At 44.2% G+C, this 18,991-nt stretch overlaps 1 protein-coding gene across 4 annotated transcripts in view; it reads left to right on the top strand.

Annotated features, from left to right (window-relative positions):
- The window catches only part of mroh1 (maestro heat-like repeat family member 1), a 67,226-nt gene extending 50,660 nt beyond the window's left edge, over nt 1-16,566 (top strand). For all 4 annotated transcript variants that reach the window (XM_080767104.1, XM_080767106.1, XM_080767105.1 and 1 more), the window contains 14 exons: nt 726-782; nt 1,288-1,385; nt 2,823-2,982; nt 3,313-3,482; nt 3,973-4,110; nt 4,539-4,653; nt 8,465-8,611; nt 8,902-8,968; nt 9,505-9,626; nt 10,459-10,608; nt 11,487-11,621; nt 11,746-11,848; nt 12,278-12,343; nt 12,924-16,566. In XM_080767104.1, coding sequence (XP_080623230.1) covers nt 726-782; nt 1,288-1,385; nt 2,823-2,982; nt 3,313-3,482; nt 3,973-4,110; nt 4,539-4,653; nt 8,465-8,611; nt 8,902-8,968; nt 9,505-9,626; nt 10,459-10,608; nt 11,487-11,621; nt 11,746-11,848; nt 12,278-12,343; nt 12,924-13,000 — 1,605 coding nt within the window. In that variant the 3' untranslated portion in view covers nt 13,001-16,566. The remainder of the gene's footprint in view (nt 1-725; nt 783-1,287; nt 1,386-2,822; nt 2,983-3,312; nt 3,483-3,972; nt 4,111-4,538; nt 4,654-8,464; nt 8,612-8,901; nt 8,969-9,504; nt 9,627-10,458; nt 10,609-11,486; nt 11,622-11,745; nt 11,849-12,277; nt 12,344-12,923) is intronic.
- Nucleotides 16,567-18,991: the final 2,425 nt, after the last annotated feature.

The following is an 18,991-nucleotide window of genomic DNA, read 5'->3' as shown; positions in this document are numbered from 1 at the left end:
GAATATTTAACCCATTTTTGGGGTCCGGGAACCCCTTTTGTTTGTTTTTAAAGCATTGTGTTGTACTTTTAGCTGTTGAAAAATAGCAGCTCTACAAGCTCGTAGCGCGGCACCGAGTGCCGCGCTACGAGCTTGTAGGTCTGCTATTTTAGAAAAATCGTGGAAATGTGGCGCAAATGTTTGAATATATTCTTTCAGAGCATACGTTTTTTTTACTCAAATCTTTGCTTCTGGGGGGGACAATTACATATATTTTTGGGGGTCCTTGACATGAACATATTTGAGAACCACTGACATAGAAACACGAGGTTTTTCCATGAAACTGGATTTAGAAGCCATTTGATTTATGGGCCGTGAATGAAGCGTGTTTTGACCAAAAAAAAAACGCAATCTGGGGAAAGCTGGAGGCAGATTTTTTCACTTCCTGTTTACCCGGTCGCCTAGCAGCCCAGACCTATTCATACGGTGGCGAAGAGAGCGATCAAACATAGTTCAATAAAAGAACAAATGACGTCATTTGCACCGAGAGCCATCTAAACACATCCTTAACCCATTTTGACCTGAGGACGATTCTACAAATGTCTTCTAAGTCCAGTTTTCTGAAAAACCCTATGTTTCTATGTCAGTGATGCTCGATATTTCATGTCAAGGACCACTTGTGTGTGTGTGTGTGTGTGTGTGTGTGTGTGTGTGTGTATGCGTGTGCGCGCGCTTGCGTTTTCTAGGTTCCAGAGATGATGGAGGTGATTCACTTGCGTCTGCAGAGCATCACAGAGGAGCAGGTAATTAATCACCGTGTTCATTTTCACTCATGACACCATTACTGATTAGTAAAAAATATATTTAGTGCACAGCACTGCCCTTTGGATCATATGACACTTTATGAGTCATAAATGACTTATTTGATGTCCCTTGTGAATTGATTTTGAGGAACCTTTGTATGACTGTGTTACTGTGTTACTTAACCCATTTTGGGCCGGGAACCCCTTTTGGTGTTGGCACTATGTCATGCTTTAGCTATTTAAAAATAGCAGATCTACAAGCTCGTAGCGCGCCACCGAGTGGCGCGCTACGAGCTTGTAGGTCTGCTATTTTTGAAAAATCGAAGAGCGACATTTTTAGAATCTGATCTCAGGTCAGAATGGGAAACTGTCGGGATGTAGAAGACGTTTTTAGAATCTGATCTCAGGTCAGAATGGGAAACTGTCGGGATGTAGAAGACGTTTTTAGAATCTGATCTCAGGTCAGAATGGGTAAAACTGATGTCTCTCTCTCTCTTATGTCCAGGTGAGAGTGGCCGTGGGACAGACCGTTCTCATCCTGGCCACTCAGCATCTACCAACTGTCTTCAATACGCTGATCAATCAGCCACTGCCTTATGACAGGTAATCAATACGCTGACCAATCAGCCACTGCCTTACGACAGGTAATCAATACGCTGACCAATCAGCCACTGGCTTATGACAGGTAATCAATACGCTGACCAATCAGCCACTGGCTTATGACAGGTAATCAATACGCTGACCAATCAGCCACTGCCTTATGACAGGTAATCAATACGCTGACCAATCAGCCACTGCCTTATGACAGGTAATCATTACGCTGACCAATCAGCCACTGCCTTATGGCAGGTAATCAATACGCTGACCAATCAGCCACTGCCTTATGGCAGGTAATCAATACGCTGACCAATCAGCCACTGCCTTATGACAGGTAATCAATACACTGACCAATCAGCCACTGCCTTATGACAGGTAGTCAATACACTGACCAATCAGCCACTGCCTTATGACAGGTAGTCAATACACTGACCAATCAGCCACTGCCTTATGACAGGTAGTCAATACACTGACCAATCAGCCACTGCCTTATGGCAGGTAATCAATACGCTGACCAATCAGCCACTGCCTTATGGCAGGTAATCAATACGCTGACCAATCAGCCACTGCCTTATGACAGGTAGTCAATACACTGACCAATCAGCCACTGCCTTATGACAGGTAATCAATACGCTGACCAATCAGCCACTACCTTATGACAGGTAATCAATACGCTGACCAATCAGCCACTGGCTTATGACAGGTAGTCATCACACACACACACTACTCTGACCAATCAACCACTGGCTCATATTATATATATATATATATATATATATATATATATATATATATATATATATATACCTTTATTGAAAGGATAAGCCCCTTGAGATGTCACATCTCATTTTAGAGGGGGTCCTCAACACAGATACATTGTGCAATACAGTTCACAAAACAATACAACAGTACAACCATCCACACAGACAGGACAAAACAAAACAGAAGCTCTCCCAAAGATAGCTCCCACCCCACTGTTTCAACCCTAAATAGCAGAGTTCATATGGGGAAAAATATACCCATTGCACAATAAGACCATGTTATTAGGCAAAACATAACTAAACATAAACAAACAAGCAATACCAGCATGCATAATGTGATAATCATGACCAGTACACAACTGCTAGAATCAGTACATACTGTAACAAACCCTATCTACCCCTTTGAAGAATTGAGTATATTGAAGGACACCGATGGAAACAACAAGCCATAGTCGGTGCTTTCTTGGGGGTTTTAAATCGTCTTAGCAGACCTTGTATTGAACTGTACTTTTCCTGTGCTTTCTTTTGTCTGCAAACTGTATTCAATAAATATGTATACGGCATTCATTCAATGAATCAATTCGGCTGGTTCTGCACCAGAGAACATAGATTTCTGGAAGTATTTGACACGTGTGTGTGTGTGTGTGTGTGTGTGTGTGTGTGTGTGTGTGTGCGCGTCCAGTTGGAGCAGTGAGATGTGGCTGGCTCTGGGCTCGGACCCCATGGTGTCCACCAACATCATGGAGATGGTGATGGAGAAGCTGGCCGTCATGGCGCCCTACATGGACAAGAAGGACTCCATGATGAGGACGGGCAAGGTGGCCACGGGCCCCCCGCTGGCTGTACGTCTCTCACACACACACACACACACACAGTCACACACAGTCTTACGTCCAAGATAATGTGTCGCAAGCCTCGGCAGCTCCTCCTCCCCCGCAGGCGTCAGCATGCGTTCTCTCCTCTCGTTGCGCACGGACGCAATTACGGAGTCGACGACTTCATGCATACAAAAAATGTCCACAGTTTACACGGATGACATTCCAACTTGTATCTCCTACCGTTGGCTTTTGTTGTTTCAGTTTCACCTCGTTGGAAAAACACTGTATACCTACCTCACTGTACCTGTATACCTACCTTGCGTGCGTCTCTCTCTCTCTCTCTCTCCCTACCAGATGACGTGCGGCCTGCGGGAGCTGATGCTGAACGGTCAGAGTCAGGACGCGGCGGTCAGCCTCTTCCCCCAGCTGTTCTCCTGTCTGACCGTCAGGCTGGGCGCCAGCGTGGGCGTGTCCCCGCCCAAAGACGCCCACGTCAGACACAGCCCCACCATACACGTGGCGGGGTACGTGCTACTGTATACTAGCCCAATACGTTTGGAAAATGTCTATGGGGGAAAAAAAATGCATTGGGAACTATTTCCACTTTCCACCTCAGGAGGAAAGCCTGGTTCTCTGTTTCTCAAAAGTGCCGCGTGAACCGGTCGGGACTAGCGGATGATATCGTTACGTCATGTTTGTAGTCATTGTTTTGTAGTCATCATCATAGGCAGGAACAATCAAACAGAACTTCCTTTCCCCTCAAACCGCAAGAATAACAATAAAAGCTCTCGTATAGCCTGTAGCTTTTATTGAGAAAAATCGGTTTGAGGGGAAAAGGAAGTTCCGGAAGATTGCTGCTGACTACAAAACAATACTACAACATGACTACTAGACACAGCACCACCCTCCATGTAGCAGTAGTTTAACCACTTTGTGTGTGTGTGTGTGTGTGTGTGTGTGTGTGTGTGTGTGTGCGTGTGTGCGTGTGTGTGTGTGTGTGTGTGCACGTTGCAGCATGGCGGTGGACGCGCTGCGTGTCCTGCTGGCGAGGGCCCAGCTGGACGATGTGGTGAGAACGTTGGACCAGGAGAACGCCTGGGAGGACATGAAGGAGTACAACACACACACGCACGGCGTGACCCTGCTGGCCAGGTACACACACACACACACACACACACACACACACACACACACACACACACACACACACACACAGGCGGTTTTGCTGGGCTGTTAAAAAGCCGTTCTCTTCATCCAGCTTTGTTCATTGCTTTGTAAATCATTTCTCATAAATAAGAATGAAATAAGAAGAAACTCTCCTTCATGCCCATGCCACTGAAATGGGTCTAAATATAATAACGGACTCCTATCCTAAGACTAAAAGATATTTTTGTCGACTAAGACTAGACTTAAGGCCTATTCATTCATACTCCAGTTTAAGGTGATAAGGTAAAGATGACTAAATGGGACTAAAACTAAATGTCGTGTTATTCAAAAGACCCAAGTCCGAATTTGCTGTGACGGTTAACACTGCTTTGGGTGCGTTTCTTTGTTCCTCCTCCTCCTCCTCCTCGGCGCAGGGCGATGGCCAAGCACGCCGGTCCCAAACTGCCTCCCATCATCGAGAGTCTGTGTCCGTCGCTGAACAACATCTACGAGTGTCAGCGGGTCACCGTCACGGCCTTCTTCTCCGAGGTACGCGCATAGCACACCACACAGCTATACATGGGTACATGTTCTCTGAGGTACATAACAGCACACACACAGCTATACATGGGTTCATGTTCTCTGAGGTAACATATAGGCACACCACACAGCTATACATGGGTTCATGTTCTCCGAGGTACATAACAGCACACACACAGCTATACATGGGTTCATGTTCTCTGAGGTACATAACAGCACACCACACAGCTATACATGGGTTCATGTTCTCTGAGTTACATAACAGCACACACAGCTATACATGGGTTCATGTTCTCTGAGGTACATAACAGCACACCACACAGCTATACATGGGTTCATGTTCTCTGAGGTAACATAACGGCACACCACACAGCTATACATGGGTTCATGTTCTCTGAGGTACATAACAGCACACCACACAGCTATACATGGGTTCATGTTCTCTGAGGTACATAACGGCACACCACACAGCTATACATGGGTTCATGTTCTCTGAGGTAACATAACGGCACACCACACAGCTATACATGGGTTCATGTTCTCTGAGGTAACATAACGGCACACCACACAGCTATACATGGGTTCATGTTCTCTGAGGTACATAACAGCACACACACAGCTATACATGGGTTCATGTTCTCTGAGGTACATAACAGCACACCACACAGCTATACATGGGTTCATGTTCTCTGAGGTACATAACAGCACACCACACAGCTATACATGGGTTCATGTTCTCTGAGGTACATAACAGCACACCACACAGCTATACATGGGTTCATGTTCTCTGAGGTACATAACAGCACACCACACAGCTATACATGGGTTCATGTTCTCTGAGGTACATAACAGCACACCACACAGCTATACATGGGTTCATGTTCTCTGAGGTACATAACAGCACACACAGCTATACATGGGTTCATGTTCTCTGAGGTACATAACAGCACACCACACAGCTATACATGGGTTCATGTTCTCTGAGGTAACATAACGGCACACACAGCAATAGAGCGTGACATCATCATCAAACCAGGAAGTTATGCAGGAACGCCTACTGAGTGGCAAAAAACTACTTCCTGGCATCGACAGACAGCCCATACATCCACACAGAAAAGTCCTATTTGATTGCATTAAACAACGTTAAAGGGGGAGTGTCCCGGCCCGAGATTAACATTGCTGATAAGGTACATCACGTGGTCTGAATGAAAACAGTTTCAAACGACACGTGACTATATCTCAGGCTCTGACGTGACCTAGCATCTAGCCGAGCTGAGTGGCTAGCGCAAAAGGCTAATATTTTTGAGGTAACCTTTTGCGTCATACTAGGTGAAAATATCATAAAAAAATTATTTTATTGCTTTTATTTATTCCTTACAATGACATTGAGTTGACGTGTACGTTTTAGGGTAAACTGTTACATAATCGCAATTTCGCGTGACTAGTCCGTCTACCATGGCCTCAACCACGGCTGCTGCTGAGTCCTTAGCGTCTCTCACCGCCGGGGCAGTGGGGGCACAGCGCCTCGACTTCTGTTCGTGCAGGCTGCACAAGCACACACGGGGGTCGCATCTCTCTCTCTCTCTCTCTCTCTCTCTCTCTCTCTCTCACACACACACACGCAGACACACACACACACACACACACAACATTGTTTGAACATGTGAAATGTTTGTTTATGCATAATGAATTCATGAGAATCGCGGGCCGCGGTAAGCCTTGAACTCTGGCCGGACACAAGGCACTTCAGAACGGGGAGATTGCGAGAGGAGGTGGGGGTGGTTTTGGGTTTTTTTTCTCTCCCTATCTCTCTCGCTCTCTCTCTTTAGGGTCTCAGAGGGAGACAACTCACCGAGTCCGAAAACTGTATTAAATTAATAGTTTGTACTTTGTAGAACTGTAACAAGCACAAAAACTATTCAATACAGTATTAAAATGTCTGCTTTGTTTGTTAATGTTTACAGATTTGCTCACGATTTATTGAAATTGAAAACGTGTTTACAGTACTTACAGTGTCCGTCATGAGTGACTATACTCGTCGCCATAATATAAATATGAAATGGGAATGTTTAGGTCAAATTGCTGATTGATTTTGAACATGCATTAACAATAGCCCCGAGAAGATAAGAACACAAGACAACATGCATTTATTTATTCCAATTACTGCTGCTCTGTCCAATTTATTCAGTCGAGCCGATCGCTCTCTGCCCTGTCCTTGGAATTGACGTAGGCAAGACTGTCTACAGAATTCAATTCACGAGTGAAAAACATTGTATGGGTAATCCGTAATTGGGTATTATGAGTCACTGTAAGTAACCGTGTCGGCCCCAATTCATGATGATTACGGATCCCCATGTCCCATTCATGCAGGTATGCATATGTCCCATATGTGCCCTCTCCCTCCGCTCATTCTGTAGCTCCAGAATGAGCAGAGGGAGAGGGCGCAGCTAGCAGGCTAGTCTGCCCTACCAGAACAGCGGTTGTTTTTTAATGGTATAGTCACCCGCGGTCACAGTCTTAAAAATAAAAATATTTTCTCTAAAACTGCTTGGTAGGGCTATAGCTGGGAAAGCCTCCACTTCATTCAGTAGAGCATTAGACGTAACGAGCTGTCACTCATTCATTCATGCAGCCCCATGTTGCAAACACAAGGAAGGAAGGAACCTTCACTGCCTGCCCAGCTAGTCTCTCTCTCTCTCTCTCTCTCTCTCTCTCTCTCTCTCTCTCTCTCTCTCTCTCTCTCTCTCTCTCTCTCTCTCTCTCTCTCTCTCACACACACACCGCGTCTCGCCGTCTTGCAGTTGCAATGGATGACGGATAGAGCCGATGCTCTTCTTGGTAAATAATAAACACAACTCTTCGCGTTCACAACAGCTATACACACAGGCTAAAACATACCGATAGAATCAACTTGGTGTGTGTGTGTGTGTGTGTGTGTGTGTGAGAGAGAGAGAGAGACCGCCCCTATATCGGTGTGTGTGTGTGTGTGTGTGTGTGTGAGAGAGAGAGAGAGAGAGAGAGAGAGAGAGTGTGTGTGTGTGTGTGTGTGTGTGTGGGAGAGAGAGAGAGAGAGGGGTGGACTCAGGTTAGTAGTAGTCACAGGCAGTGGTAACGTTACGTGAAGCTCCAGGGCTCCGTGAGCCCTGTTCAGCACTTAGCCGGCTGAGGGCGTGTCAGCGGGGGGGAGACAGATAGACAAGATAGGTACAATGGAACCCGTCACGCGAAATTGCGATTATGCAACAGTTTACGCTAAAATTTACACGTCAACTCAATATCATTCTAACGAATTATAAATAATAAAAAAATAATTTTTCCACCAAACTTTAACCCAGCTATGAAGCTAAAAGTGACCTCAAAACCACTAGCATGAGTTGATAGCCACCAGGAACGCTAACTCGCAGAGCCCAGAGCCGCTCTGACATTTAGACCAGATACAAGATCAATTTCATTGGTCAAATTGAGCTGGCCCGACTTGACGTCACAATCTAGATGCTAGCGTTAATAGCCTTAATAGCTTCCCGAGGGGCGTGTCAGTCCCGCTTTAAACAATGTTAACCTCACTTTGCATGTTGCTTTGCCACTCGGTGTGCCATTGACTTTCAGCATGCGCATACCCTCTATTGCAATCGTTTTTCAACACGGAAACGAGTCCATGTTGAAAACATCTCACACTGGCCCGGGTGTCACAGGTTTGAGTCCCAATCATGATGACCTTTGCTGTCACCTCTCTCTCTCTCTCTCTCTCTCTCTCTCTCTCTCTCTCTCTCTCTCTCTCTCTCTCTCTCTCTCTCTCTCTCTCTCTGTGTGTCTCTCTCAGTTGTTGAACCACCATGTGGTGACAGAGCTGATGCTGGTGGATGTCCTGATGAACAACATGATGGAGAGAATCTCCGACCCGTGTTGTGGCGTGCGCATGCTGGCCGTACGAGGCCTGGGGAACCTGGCCGTGGGCTCGCCTGAGAAGGTGAATGCGCACGCACGCACGCACACACACATACACACACACACACACACACACACTTGTGTGTAATGTCTCTGTTTCCAGCCTAATGTTGTTCTAAGCTTTTATCAGATACTGTAGACTTGAGAGACAAACATGAAATATGAATAATTACTTAACCACTTAAACTCTCTCGCTCTTTCTTTCTTTCTCTCTCGGTCTCGCTCTCTCTCTCTCTCTCTCTCTCTCTCTCTCTCTCTCTCTCTCTCTCTCTCTCTCTCTCTTTCTCTCTCTGTCTCTCTCTCTCTCTCTAGGTTAATAAGTATGCTAAGGAGTTGTTGGCAGCTATGAGTTCAGGCATGGAGGAGAAGGATGATCCAGGTAAGAACGGTCAGTCTGGTGTAGCCAGACGATGGGACAGCTCTGCCTCGCCAGACTGATCTCTGATCATTTTGGAGTTATGAGGTTTCCTCCCGACAGCAGAGATATGGCAAAATGTCTCTAATTGTCATTATGCTTTAAAGGGATAGTTCAGATTTTTTTAACTTAAGTTGTATGAAACACTTAATTAATATAGTGGTTGCAACTGTATTAATTGATTGCCCGAGTCCCGTGGTGGGAGTTCTGCTCTGGTTTTGGTGAAATATCAAGTAGTTCCGGTCATTTTTTGGGGGGTTGCTGGGGGCCACGCAGTAAAAAATAAATGAATCCGTTCTGCTATTTTTGAAAAATCGAAGAACCACTGACATAGAAACATAGCTTTTTCAGAAAACCGTCAGGATTTAGAAGAAATTCATAGAATCGTTCCCAGGTCAAAATGGGCTAAATGTCCAGTGTGTTGTCATGACAACTTATCCTCTCATATCTCATCGTCTGCCTGTCTGTCTGTCTGTCTGTCCGTCCGTCCGTCCGTCCAGGTAAGCTGATCACCCTGGAGTCCATGTCCGGACTGTCCAAAGTCCTCCTCCACCTGGACAAGAAGAACGTCCATCTCCTGGTGGTCTACATCTTCATGAAGATCAAGCCCTTCCTGGAGAACGTACGTATTGTTTTATAGGCCTGCTATATGTTCTGCACAGCGCCACTGGTCCACCTGACGGTCAATGGAAACGAGATGTTCTTGAAACTAGGGGTGGGTCCCGAACCTCGGGACCCAGCAGGTACCGAAACCGAACCGTTCTAACTATCGGTTCCTACAGACGTGCATAGTCACGCACTAATTAATTATGTGTTTATTTAATAGTGAAATCCGGTGAAACACTGTAAGGAGTAGAGTAGCTGCTCTTTCTCTCTCTCTCTCTCTCTCTCTCTCTCTCTGCAGCATTGACGGGGGGGGGGTGGGGGGATCGTTTGGGGATAATGTTTGCGCTTCAGCCAGTCAATCAGTGAGACAATAACACGCAGCTGAGCACACGCACGCACGAGTGTGTGCGTGTTGCAGTGCTCCTCGGTCTGAGATAGGCTTTCTTTTGTTTTTGTCAAAATGTGTTATTGTCGATCACTCTTATTCTCACTCTTATCCTCAACGTATGGTTGAATAAAAAAGAATAATTTGTTACTCTATTACACGTCTTAAATTGACTAAGGCAATACATAGGAATACAACTTTTGTTGAATAAACATTTGACCTATTATTATTTTTTGAGAAACATTTTAATACGATATTTTATAGACTATCATTTGGAACCGAAATAGGGAACCGGTAGGAACCGGAATCGATAAGCAGAACCAGAGTCGGTACCCGGATTCACAAAAATCCCCAACGATACCCATCCCTACTTAAAACTAATTATTATTGTCTTATTTGTTCACTCTGTTTAACCTTAAACCTGGAACTGCGTGTGTTTGTTTGTTTGGTTGGTTGGTTCCAGGAGAACGATGACATCCGCTGTGCGTCCATTCTGCTGCTGGGGAACCTGTCCAAGTTCGGTTCAGGAGAGCCGGTGTTCAAAGACCAGATCCACAACGTTCTGGTCAGCCTGCTGCTGCACCTGGTCGACCCCAACACACAGGTGGTCAAGGTACGGCACGCGCACACGCACGCACACACACACACACACACACACACCTGGTCGACCCCAACACACAGGTGGTCAAGGTACGGCACGCGCACACACACACACACCTGGTCGACCCCAACACACAGGTGGTCAAGGTACAGCACGCACACGCACACACACACACACACACACACACACACACACACACACACACACCTGGCCTCAGATCCTGTGCAGCAGGGGCGTGGCCCAGTGCGTTGCGTTTCAAATGAAATGCGAATCAAAAGACAGGGGCGGGTTCCACATGGAGTGGGCGCTACATCTAAATAAGACGGAAGGGAAACAATTGCTCCTTGAGCGGTGGTGGCCTACTACAATTCAATTTGGAATTGGATTCCCTTCGAACTATTTTCATGGTATGCACAGTGCTTCAGACCGGAAAGGGGAGTGTCCGCTCAGATTCTGAGCGCAACGTACTTCCCTCACAGGGATACGTTCCTTTTTTCCCCAGAAGTTCCTTTTTTCTCGCCCGTCTAGTGGCGAAAAATAAAACTTCTGGGAACTCAGATTAGGTCGACCCCAACAGACAGGTGGTTTGCAACTCACTTTTGTAAGTATTTATTCACAATCGCAGCAGGAAGGACACATACAGTACAGTAAAGTATGGAAATAGAAACATTTCATACTTTGACTCAAGTTTCAACTTCTGCTGGAATCTATTGTTCCCCAACGCAGTTTGTTTCTGTAGCGCATTTCGATACGAGCTTTTGAGCTTCTGACCCCCACTGTATTTCAATACTCCTCTCTGTGTGTGTGTGCTCGTGTGTGTGTGTGTGTGTGTGTGTGTGTGTGTGTGTGTGTGTATGTGTGCGTGCGTGCGTGCGTGCGTGCGCGTCCAGGCGTGCAAGTATGCGATGCGCGTGTGTGCCCCCGTGGTGGGCTCGGATCAGATCACCAACATGTTCCAGACTCACCTCCATGAGGACAAGAGCCTGCACTACGGAGAGTTCATCAACGACCTCACCAAGTACCTGGTGAGAGACGCGCACGCACACACACACACACACACACAAAACATGCGTTTTGACTGTTGTCGCGGTCTAGAATAATTCATGCCTCGGTAACTGTGTGTGTGTGTGTGCGTGTGTTGTGTGTTAGATCCAGGACTTTCCCGGCATGCTGAACTTCTACCACATCTCGGTGATTCAGTTCTTCAAGAGCAACTGGGCCGACGTGCGAGGAGGAGCGGCCATGTTCATAGGTGAGAAGATTGAGAAGAAGAACATTACGCTGTGCTTTAGCTATTGAAAAATAGCAGATCTACAAGCTCATAGCGCGCCACCGAGTGGCACGCTACGAGCTTGTAGGTCTGCTATTTATTTATTTTTAATCGAAGAACGACTGACATAGAAACATAGCTTTTTCCAGAAAGCTGTCAGGATGTAGAAGGACATTTTTAGAATCTGATCTCAGGTCAAAATGGGTTAACGGTGCCGGAGATTAGCTGTTCACAAACGGACGGACGGACGGATGGACACACGGACGGACGGAGTGCAAAACATACTCTCTCTCCCCATGCCTTCGAACCTGGTGGAGACAATAATGTACCTTGATGTGAAAGGTGGGAGAAAAGAAAATGAAAACAAAGCACTGATATAATATGTTAAAGTATTGATGTGTTGTCCTTCAGGCTTCCTGCTGGGGAACATTCCAGAAGAGCTGCTGTCTCAACTCAACATGGGAACCATCACTAAAGGTACACCTATAGAGCACCGAAGTCTGACGTCACTTTCAGTAGAGGGCGCCAGTACACAGGTTCATGTATTTATTTAGTTGCATTGAAATCCCCATAGGGGTATCATCTCGGCCTTTCTGTCAGGGGCGTGTCGTTAATGATGTCCATTAATATTTGATACAGCCAGTTTCTGGAGAAAATGGAATTAATGTGGCCGCAAAAACCTTGAAACTACATATGAAGGCAACGTCACTGCTAATATACGTTACGCCCAGCTGTCAATACATTGCGTTCCTGAGATTACAGTATATTCTTACAGTACATTCTTTTAAAGCAATAAACCTTTTTAACTCAAATCTTTGATTGGGTTCCTGGAACAAAGTATTTTGCTACGGAGGTCGGCGGCCAAATACATATATATATATAATTGTGGCGGTCCTTGACATGGAAAGGTTTTTATAGGCATCACTGACATACTGTAGTTTTTTTCTGAAAACTGTACAGATCATGTCTTCTTTGTGGGTTAATGGTTTGCGGGGACTGATCTTCGCGTGTGTGTGTGTGTGTGTGTGTGTGTGTGTGTGCGTGCGTGCGTGCACAGGATTGGTCATGTTGTTACAGGATCCAGATGCAGTAGTGAGGGTGAAGGCTGCCGAGGCTATGGGACGCTTCCACTGACGAACTGTGCAAACACACACACACACGCAATCCGCTACATTAGCACAGCGACCACTGGCACGAGCATGTAGTATAATAAACATAACGCAGCTAAAGGTCACACACCCTCTCCATCCAGATCAGTGTCTGAGCGAGAAGTTGGTTTTAGTTGACGGGCGTTTCACCAAAACCACATAACTAAACAACTAAATAAATCTAGAAACAAACAAACATACGCATACGCACGTGCACACTCACTCACTGCACACTCACAGCATGTGTATGCACTTTTTTCCTTTTTCTTTCCTACAAAAAGATGACGGCGGTACTTTGAAATTCTGCCAGATAATTATGAAGTTGTGAATTATGATGACGACTATAGAGGGTATGCGGCATGCATAAAGTGAGTGGACAAAGTGAGTTTTAACGTCGTTTAACGCAATCGGATATAGGAACGTTTCTGTTGGTCGGCGACTGTACGTTTTTTTTTTGCCAACTCCGTTAACTAAAGTATGACGATGATGATGATGATGATGATGATGCGCATACCCTCTATTTTAATAACTCTGATATTAATGATGATAAACCTCGACCAAAGACTGTGTTCTTCCTGCAATAGATAAGAGGGGCTTCCCATGTAGCGCCCCAGAGACACCCCCCCCCCCCCCCCTCCTGACGTACGTCATGACAATTCAACCACAACCAGCGAGGTACAGGGAAGGGGGGGGGGTGGGGGGGGGTGGACAAATGTTCAGGACCTGTGTGTCAACAGTCAAGGCGTGAATATAGTGAATCATTTACTTGGAGACAAACCCATTCAGGACGGTCGGGAACCCCCTATTGGTGTTTTTTTTTTAAGCATTATTATGTTATACTTTAGCTATTGAAAGAAATAGCAGATCTACGAGATCGTATCGCGGCACAGAGGGGCCGCGATACGAGCTTGTAGATCTGCTACAAAATCATTGTAGCAAATCATTGAATATGTTCTTTCACAACGAACGATTTTAACTCAAATCTTGGCTTCTTCTGGTGGTCCCAGGAACAAATGGGGGGGGGGGGGAAGTGTATGTGGCCAATTACATATACTTTTTGGGGGGCCTTGACATGAAATGGTTTGGAAATCACTGATATAGAAACAAGAGGTTTTTCGGAAAACGGTCTTTGATTTAGAAGACATTTTGTAGAATCCGGTCTCAGTCCTCCTAAATGGGTTCATCTACGCTGTTACATTTTTTTTTTTTTACGTCTAAATCTAGAACAATAATAATAAAGGAAACGCAGATGAGACAAAAATATTTCATGGAAAATCCAGCAGATATGTATGTTTTTTTTTTGGCACAGCAGCACTTGGCGGCACAGCTGTGTGTGCGCTAATGTTAACGAGGACAAGTCACGCTTGACTTAGACATGGTTGCACGTGCCCAAAAATAGCAGATCTATATATACAAAGCTTCGGCTATTTCCGCAACCATTTTTAAAAGCACCCTTTTTGTATTAGCAATAGATTGAGTGTACAGTATATGTGTGTGTGTGTGTGTGTGTGTGTGTGTGTGTGTGTGTGTGTTTGTTTGGATGTTGCGTAATGTACTACCCCCCCCCCCCCCCCCCCACTAAAGCATTTCTATGAAGTGATTAAAGGTTTTATAGCATTCATTTTCTTTTATTTTTATTTTTAATTTTTCGTTTAGCTTGTTGACCTCAATTACACCATAAAAACCGGAACTTTGAACATTCAGTGGGTTTTCTGTGGTCTGGATTTTTCTCTGGGGTTTGGAAGCCTTTTGAGCTGCAACGAAAACAGTGACATCTGCTGGCAAATCCCATTGACATATATGGGATTTTCTGTCTCTTACATCACAAACAGCAGGAAATGCAGAGCACCTGTTTGAGCCAGAAAACCACAGAAAACCTACTGAATGTTAAAAGTTCAGGGTTTTTTTGGGGTGCAATTGAGCTCAGAAAACCTAACAGAAATTAAGAAAAATTACAAAAACTTTTTTTTAAATGTCACAATGCCTTTAAACCATGTGGGATTGTGGGTAGCTATAGTGAGTAAGAGGATGTTTAGTTGAACTTGAGATGAAAAAGAAAAACGTACTGAAATTCTGTGCTGTAAGACTTAATGGGAACAAAACAAATCATTATACAGCTACAATCCATGGTGAAATGATAGTGAATGACGCCGTGAACATCAGTGGTTGTCTGTAAGAGCACCAACCAGCCACTATATTGCATTGCAAAGACGACAACACACCTTGCATGCATACTGTATATATACTGTAGAACCAGATGCACTCATTCATTCCCCCGTCTTTAGATCGTCCGTTTTGATAAACTCGTCAGCAATAACCAGCCAGTAACTGTAACTGTAGTTCAATAAGCCGACCGATATGACTACGCCGCTTTCAGCAGCAGGAGATGAACGGTGCCAATCATCAATCAACATTAATTGTGAATGTCTGTGTGGATCTTTTTGCCACAACATGAATGGAGAGACTGGACCTTTCCTGGCGGAACACTTTCGGTGACTTTCTTTTAGCAGAGAGACACACAGCATTGGTATTATTATCACAAGGACGTTTTAGCGAAATGATTCCGTTACCCGTAGTTCTTCCGTAATTATACTTTAGCCATACGACGTCCGTGAAAACGTTACTGAAGTCTTATGTTACTATGTTTTTTATTTAAGGCCGTTCCCCAACCAGGGGCAGCGAGACCAATAAATCTCATGACCGCCGACAAGTAATTTGCATTTAAACTATTCAAATATCTGATGCCTCATATAGGCCTATACCTTTACTTGCAGCGAAAGAGATTAATTCCGAGTAAATTATAACCCGTAATATTCTCGTTCTTTGGCTCACGACAATAGTTCGATATATACTTTTTCTCGGGGGCAGATTAAGCGATAAAAAAAAAGATCACTCAATTAGGCCTTTTTAAGTTGCATGCACAAAAAGCGCAGGTCTACAAGCTCACAATGCGGCGCCTTGTGAGCTTGTAGATCTGCTTGTGTTCTGCAGGCAACAACCGGCACGCCACTAACTATAAATATAATGATTCATAATGTCACCATGACCACACGTTTTCCGTCCGCGACTCGAGTTCAACCAATCAAAGGCCGTGCTAAGCCAGTTTCTAGCCAATCACACCAGTGCTTCCCCGTGTCGCTAGGTAGAACGGACGTATCCACGTGCCAAACATCAGTCTGTCCACATACTGTACGCGGCAGCATAAAGTAAACGCATCACAGAGATGACAGTATAACTGTTACAGTCGTTACATCATGTCTCATCTCAATGTCCTATGAAAGCACTTCACATTTCCATGTTGTCCGTTATAATGTTTGAATATGTACAGAGAGAGAGAGAGAGAGGGTTATGGTACGTGTGCATATTGTGATTATGTAAATATCTTTGTTTCTGTTTGCACTATATGTATACTGCGCATACCTTGTGTAACTTGTTATCTCATAATGAAGTCGGATGCTAACGGAGCTAGTTATCTTTGTGGGGATGCAAATATTATTTCTACCGTGTATTAAATTAAAAGCAATGGTTAAACATTCTACTCCGTGTGTGGAATTAGTGGGCCTGTGTTTGTTGTTGTGTTGCATTTTGTTTTTGCGCGACTGACATTGTGTTGCAGCTAACGATATGTATCGCGATACATGGTTGACGATACGATACGGTTCATTATGGAGATTCGATACGTTGCGATTCAATGATTTGAAATCGATACAGCAACTGTTTAAAATGCATTGACATTATTTTAAACCAAGTAATTAAACCCCTCTTTAAAAAAATTCTTCAAAGAATTGCTAAATACCACGCACAAAAATGTAGTATTGATTGTATTGATTGGTCCCTTAAAACATAAAACATCAGCAATGAGTTTAACTTTAACATAAATACAATATAATAATGTAATGTATCAGTATCGTTAGGCCGATATGACCCTGCAAATAATCGGATATCGCGGTCGTAATTTAAATATTGTGCATCTAGAGAGAGAGAGAGAGAGAGAGAGAAATATATGTTATACATTTTTTTTTAAAGAAGTGAAATCAATCGGGGAACATTTCTGCGGTGAACTTGACAGCATTTTATTGTAGCAGCAGGTGGTCGTACAGTTGAAGGTTCCCATCCTGCGCTAGTCCACCAAGAAGTCCTCAAGAAGCATGCACAACACTGCATGGGTGTGCACAGACTGCACACAGAACAAGCAGTTTGCAACGACGATACAGTAGGAGTAGGAAATGTCAAATATTATACTGTAAGTGCTAGTATGTATGTATATTCCTTCATTTATATGGACCCATGATGGACCTCTGTACACAGTTCCACTTAAATACACAGTTTCATTGTCTCTGACATGTGTTTTAGAAACCTGACTCGATATGACAATGTGCCCCTGCAATATGCACACTAGAGCTCATAGTGGCTGCATGGAGGAAGAAGCATGAAGCAGGTTAAGAAAAAAAATGTCTTCCTCGTTGTTTTCGTCGACTAAAACTTAAGACGACAAATGTTCGTCGACTACCTTTTTTCATTAACGGAAACTGAATTAAAACTATATGATGACTAAAACTAAGACTCAATATATTGACCATTTCGTCAACAAATAGAAACTAGACACGAGATCTGGACAACTGGACAAGAGATCCATTAATAAATAAGAAAAGTCATTTTACACTTGGTTTCATGCTGAAAATAGCCGATCTACAAGCTCACAGCGCGATGCACTGTGAGCTTGTAGATCGGCAAGTGTAAAATCAGTCATTACGACGGCATCAAAATAGATTTTAGTCGACTAAATCAACTAGATTTAGTCGACTAAAATCTGATATTTAGTCGACAAAAAATACATACATTCCAGGTGACTAAAATATGACTATATAACTGAATGAAGTTTCATTCCAAAGACTACGACTAAAACTAAAATAGGAATTTGCTGCCAAAAACAACACTGGTAGAGTCCTATATAAATACTTGTTTTGACTGAATATACTTCATTAACAGTTTGCATGGACAAGCACAGGGAAGTACAGTACAAGGCAAGAAGAGGATGAGTCCAAGAAAGCCTATTCGCTTTAACCCATTTTGGGGCGGGAACCCCCTTTGGTGTTTTAAACATTAAGTTATAATTTAGCTATTGAAAAATAGCAGATCTACAAGCTCATAGCGCGCCACCGAGTGGCACGCTACGAGCTTGTAGGTCTGCTATTTTTGAAAAATCGTGAAAATATTTATTTCAGAAAACTGAACAGAGGATTTAGAAGAATCTTTTAACATTTTGAGGTCAGGCCTAAAAGTCCTATTCTAAAAAGGACTTCAAAGCCTGACCTAAGTTTTCTGGAAAAACTTCTATTTATATAGCAGCATCAAAGTAAAAAAAAAAATTGAATACTGTACATACTGTACAGAACCCCAAAATGGTTTCCCGGCCTGAGGAGGTAAAACACCAAAAGGGGTTCCCGACCAGAATGGGTTAATAAGCAGAAGGGAGTTCCAACCGCGCCTCCGGCCTATGGGAGGCTAATCTGGTGCATCTCAGAGGCAGGGCAGGTATCAGGAGGAAGGAAGGAAGGCACTGGAGCAACTCAAGACAGTTTAAGCCCTTATTTTATTAAGTAAAGAAATTGACGACGTTTCGACGTATCGGTCACATCTTCGTCACCTTGACCGATACGTCGACATGTCGTCTATGTTTACCTGTGACTAAAATAAGTTGCTCCAAAGCCTATTGGCTTTTCCCCCCCCATTGCGGGGTCCTGTTGTAATTAACCAATAAGGTGGAACCATATCGTTCCAATTTCACATCTTCACGCAGTCGGTCAAAAAAACGTTATTTAAAAAAAGAAATACTACTGTACGGTTTATAAAGCACTGAATGGGTTTAAAGGGCCAAAATGCATGTTGTGATTTCTGCTTACAGGACATCACAAAGCATTCAGATGTGTGGTGTCGCCCGGCTGGGAGCGGTGAAGCCAGAGTTGGAGCTCCATGG

This window comes from Protomyctophum bolini (genome assembly GCF_963924005.1).
Source record: "Protomyctophum bolini genome assembly, chromosome: 7".
NCBI lineage: Eukaryota > Metazoa > Chordata > Actinopteri > Myctophiformes > Myctophidae > Protomyctophum > Protomyctophum bolini.
This window is presented reverse-complemented; position numbering and strand designations above follow the sequence as displayed.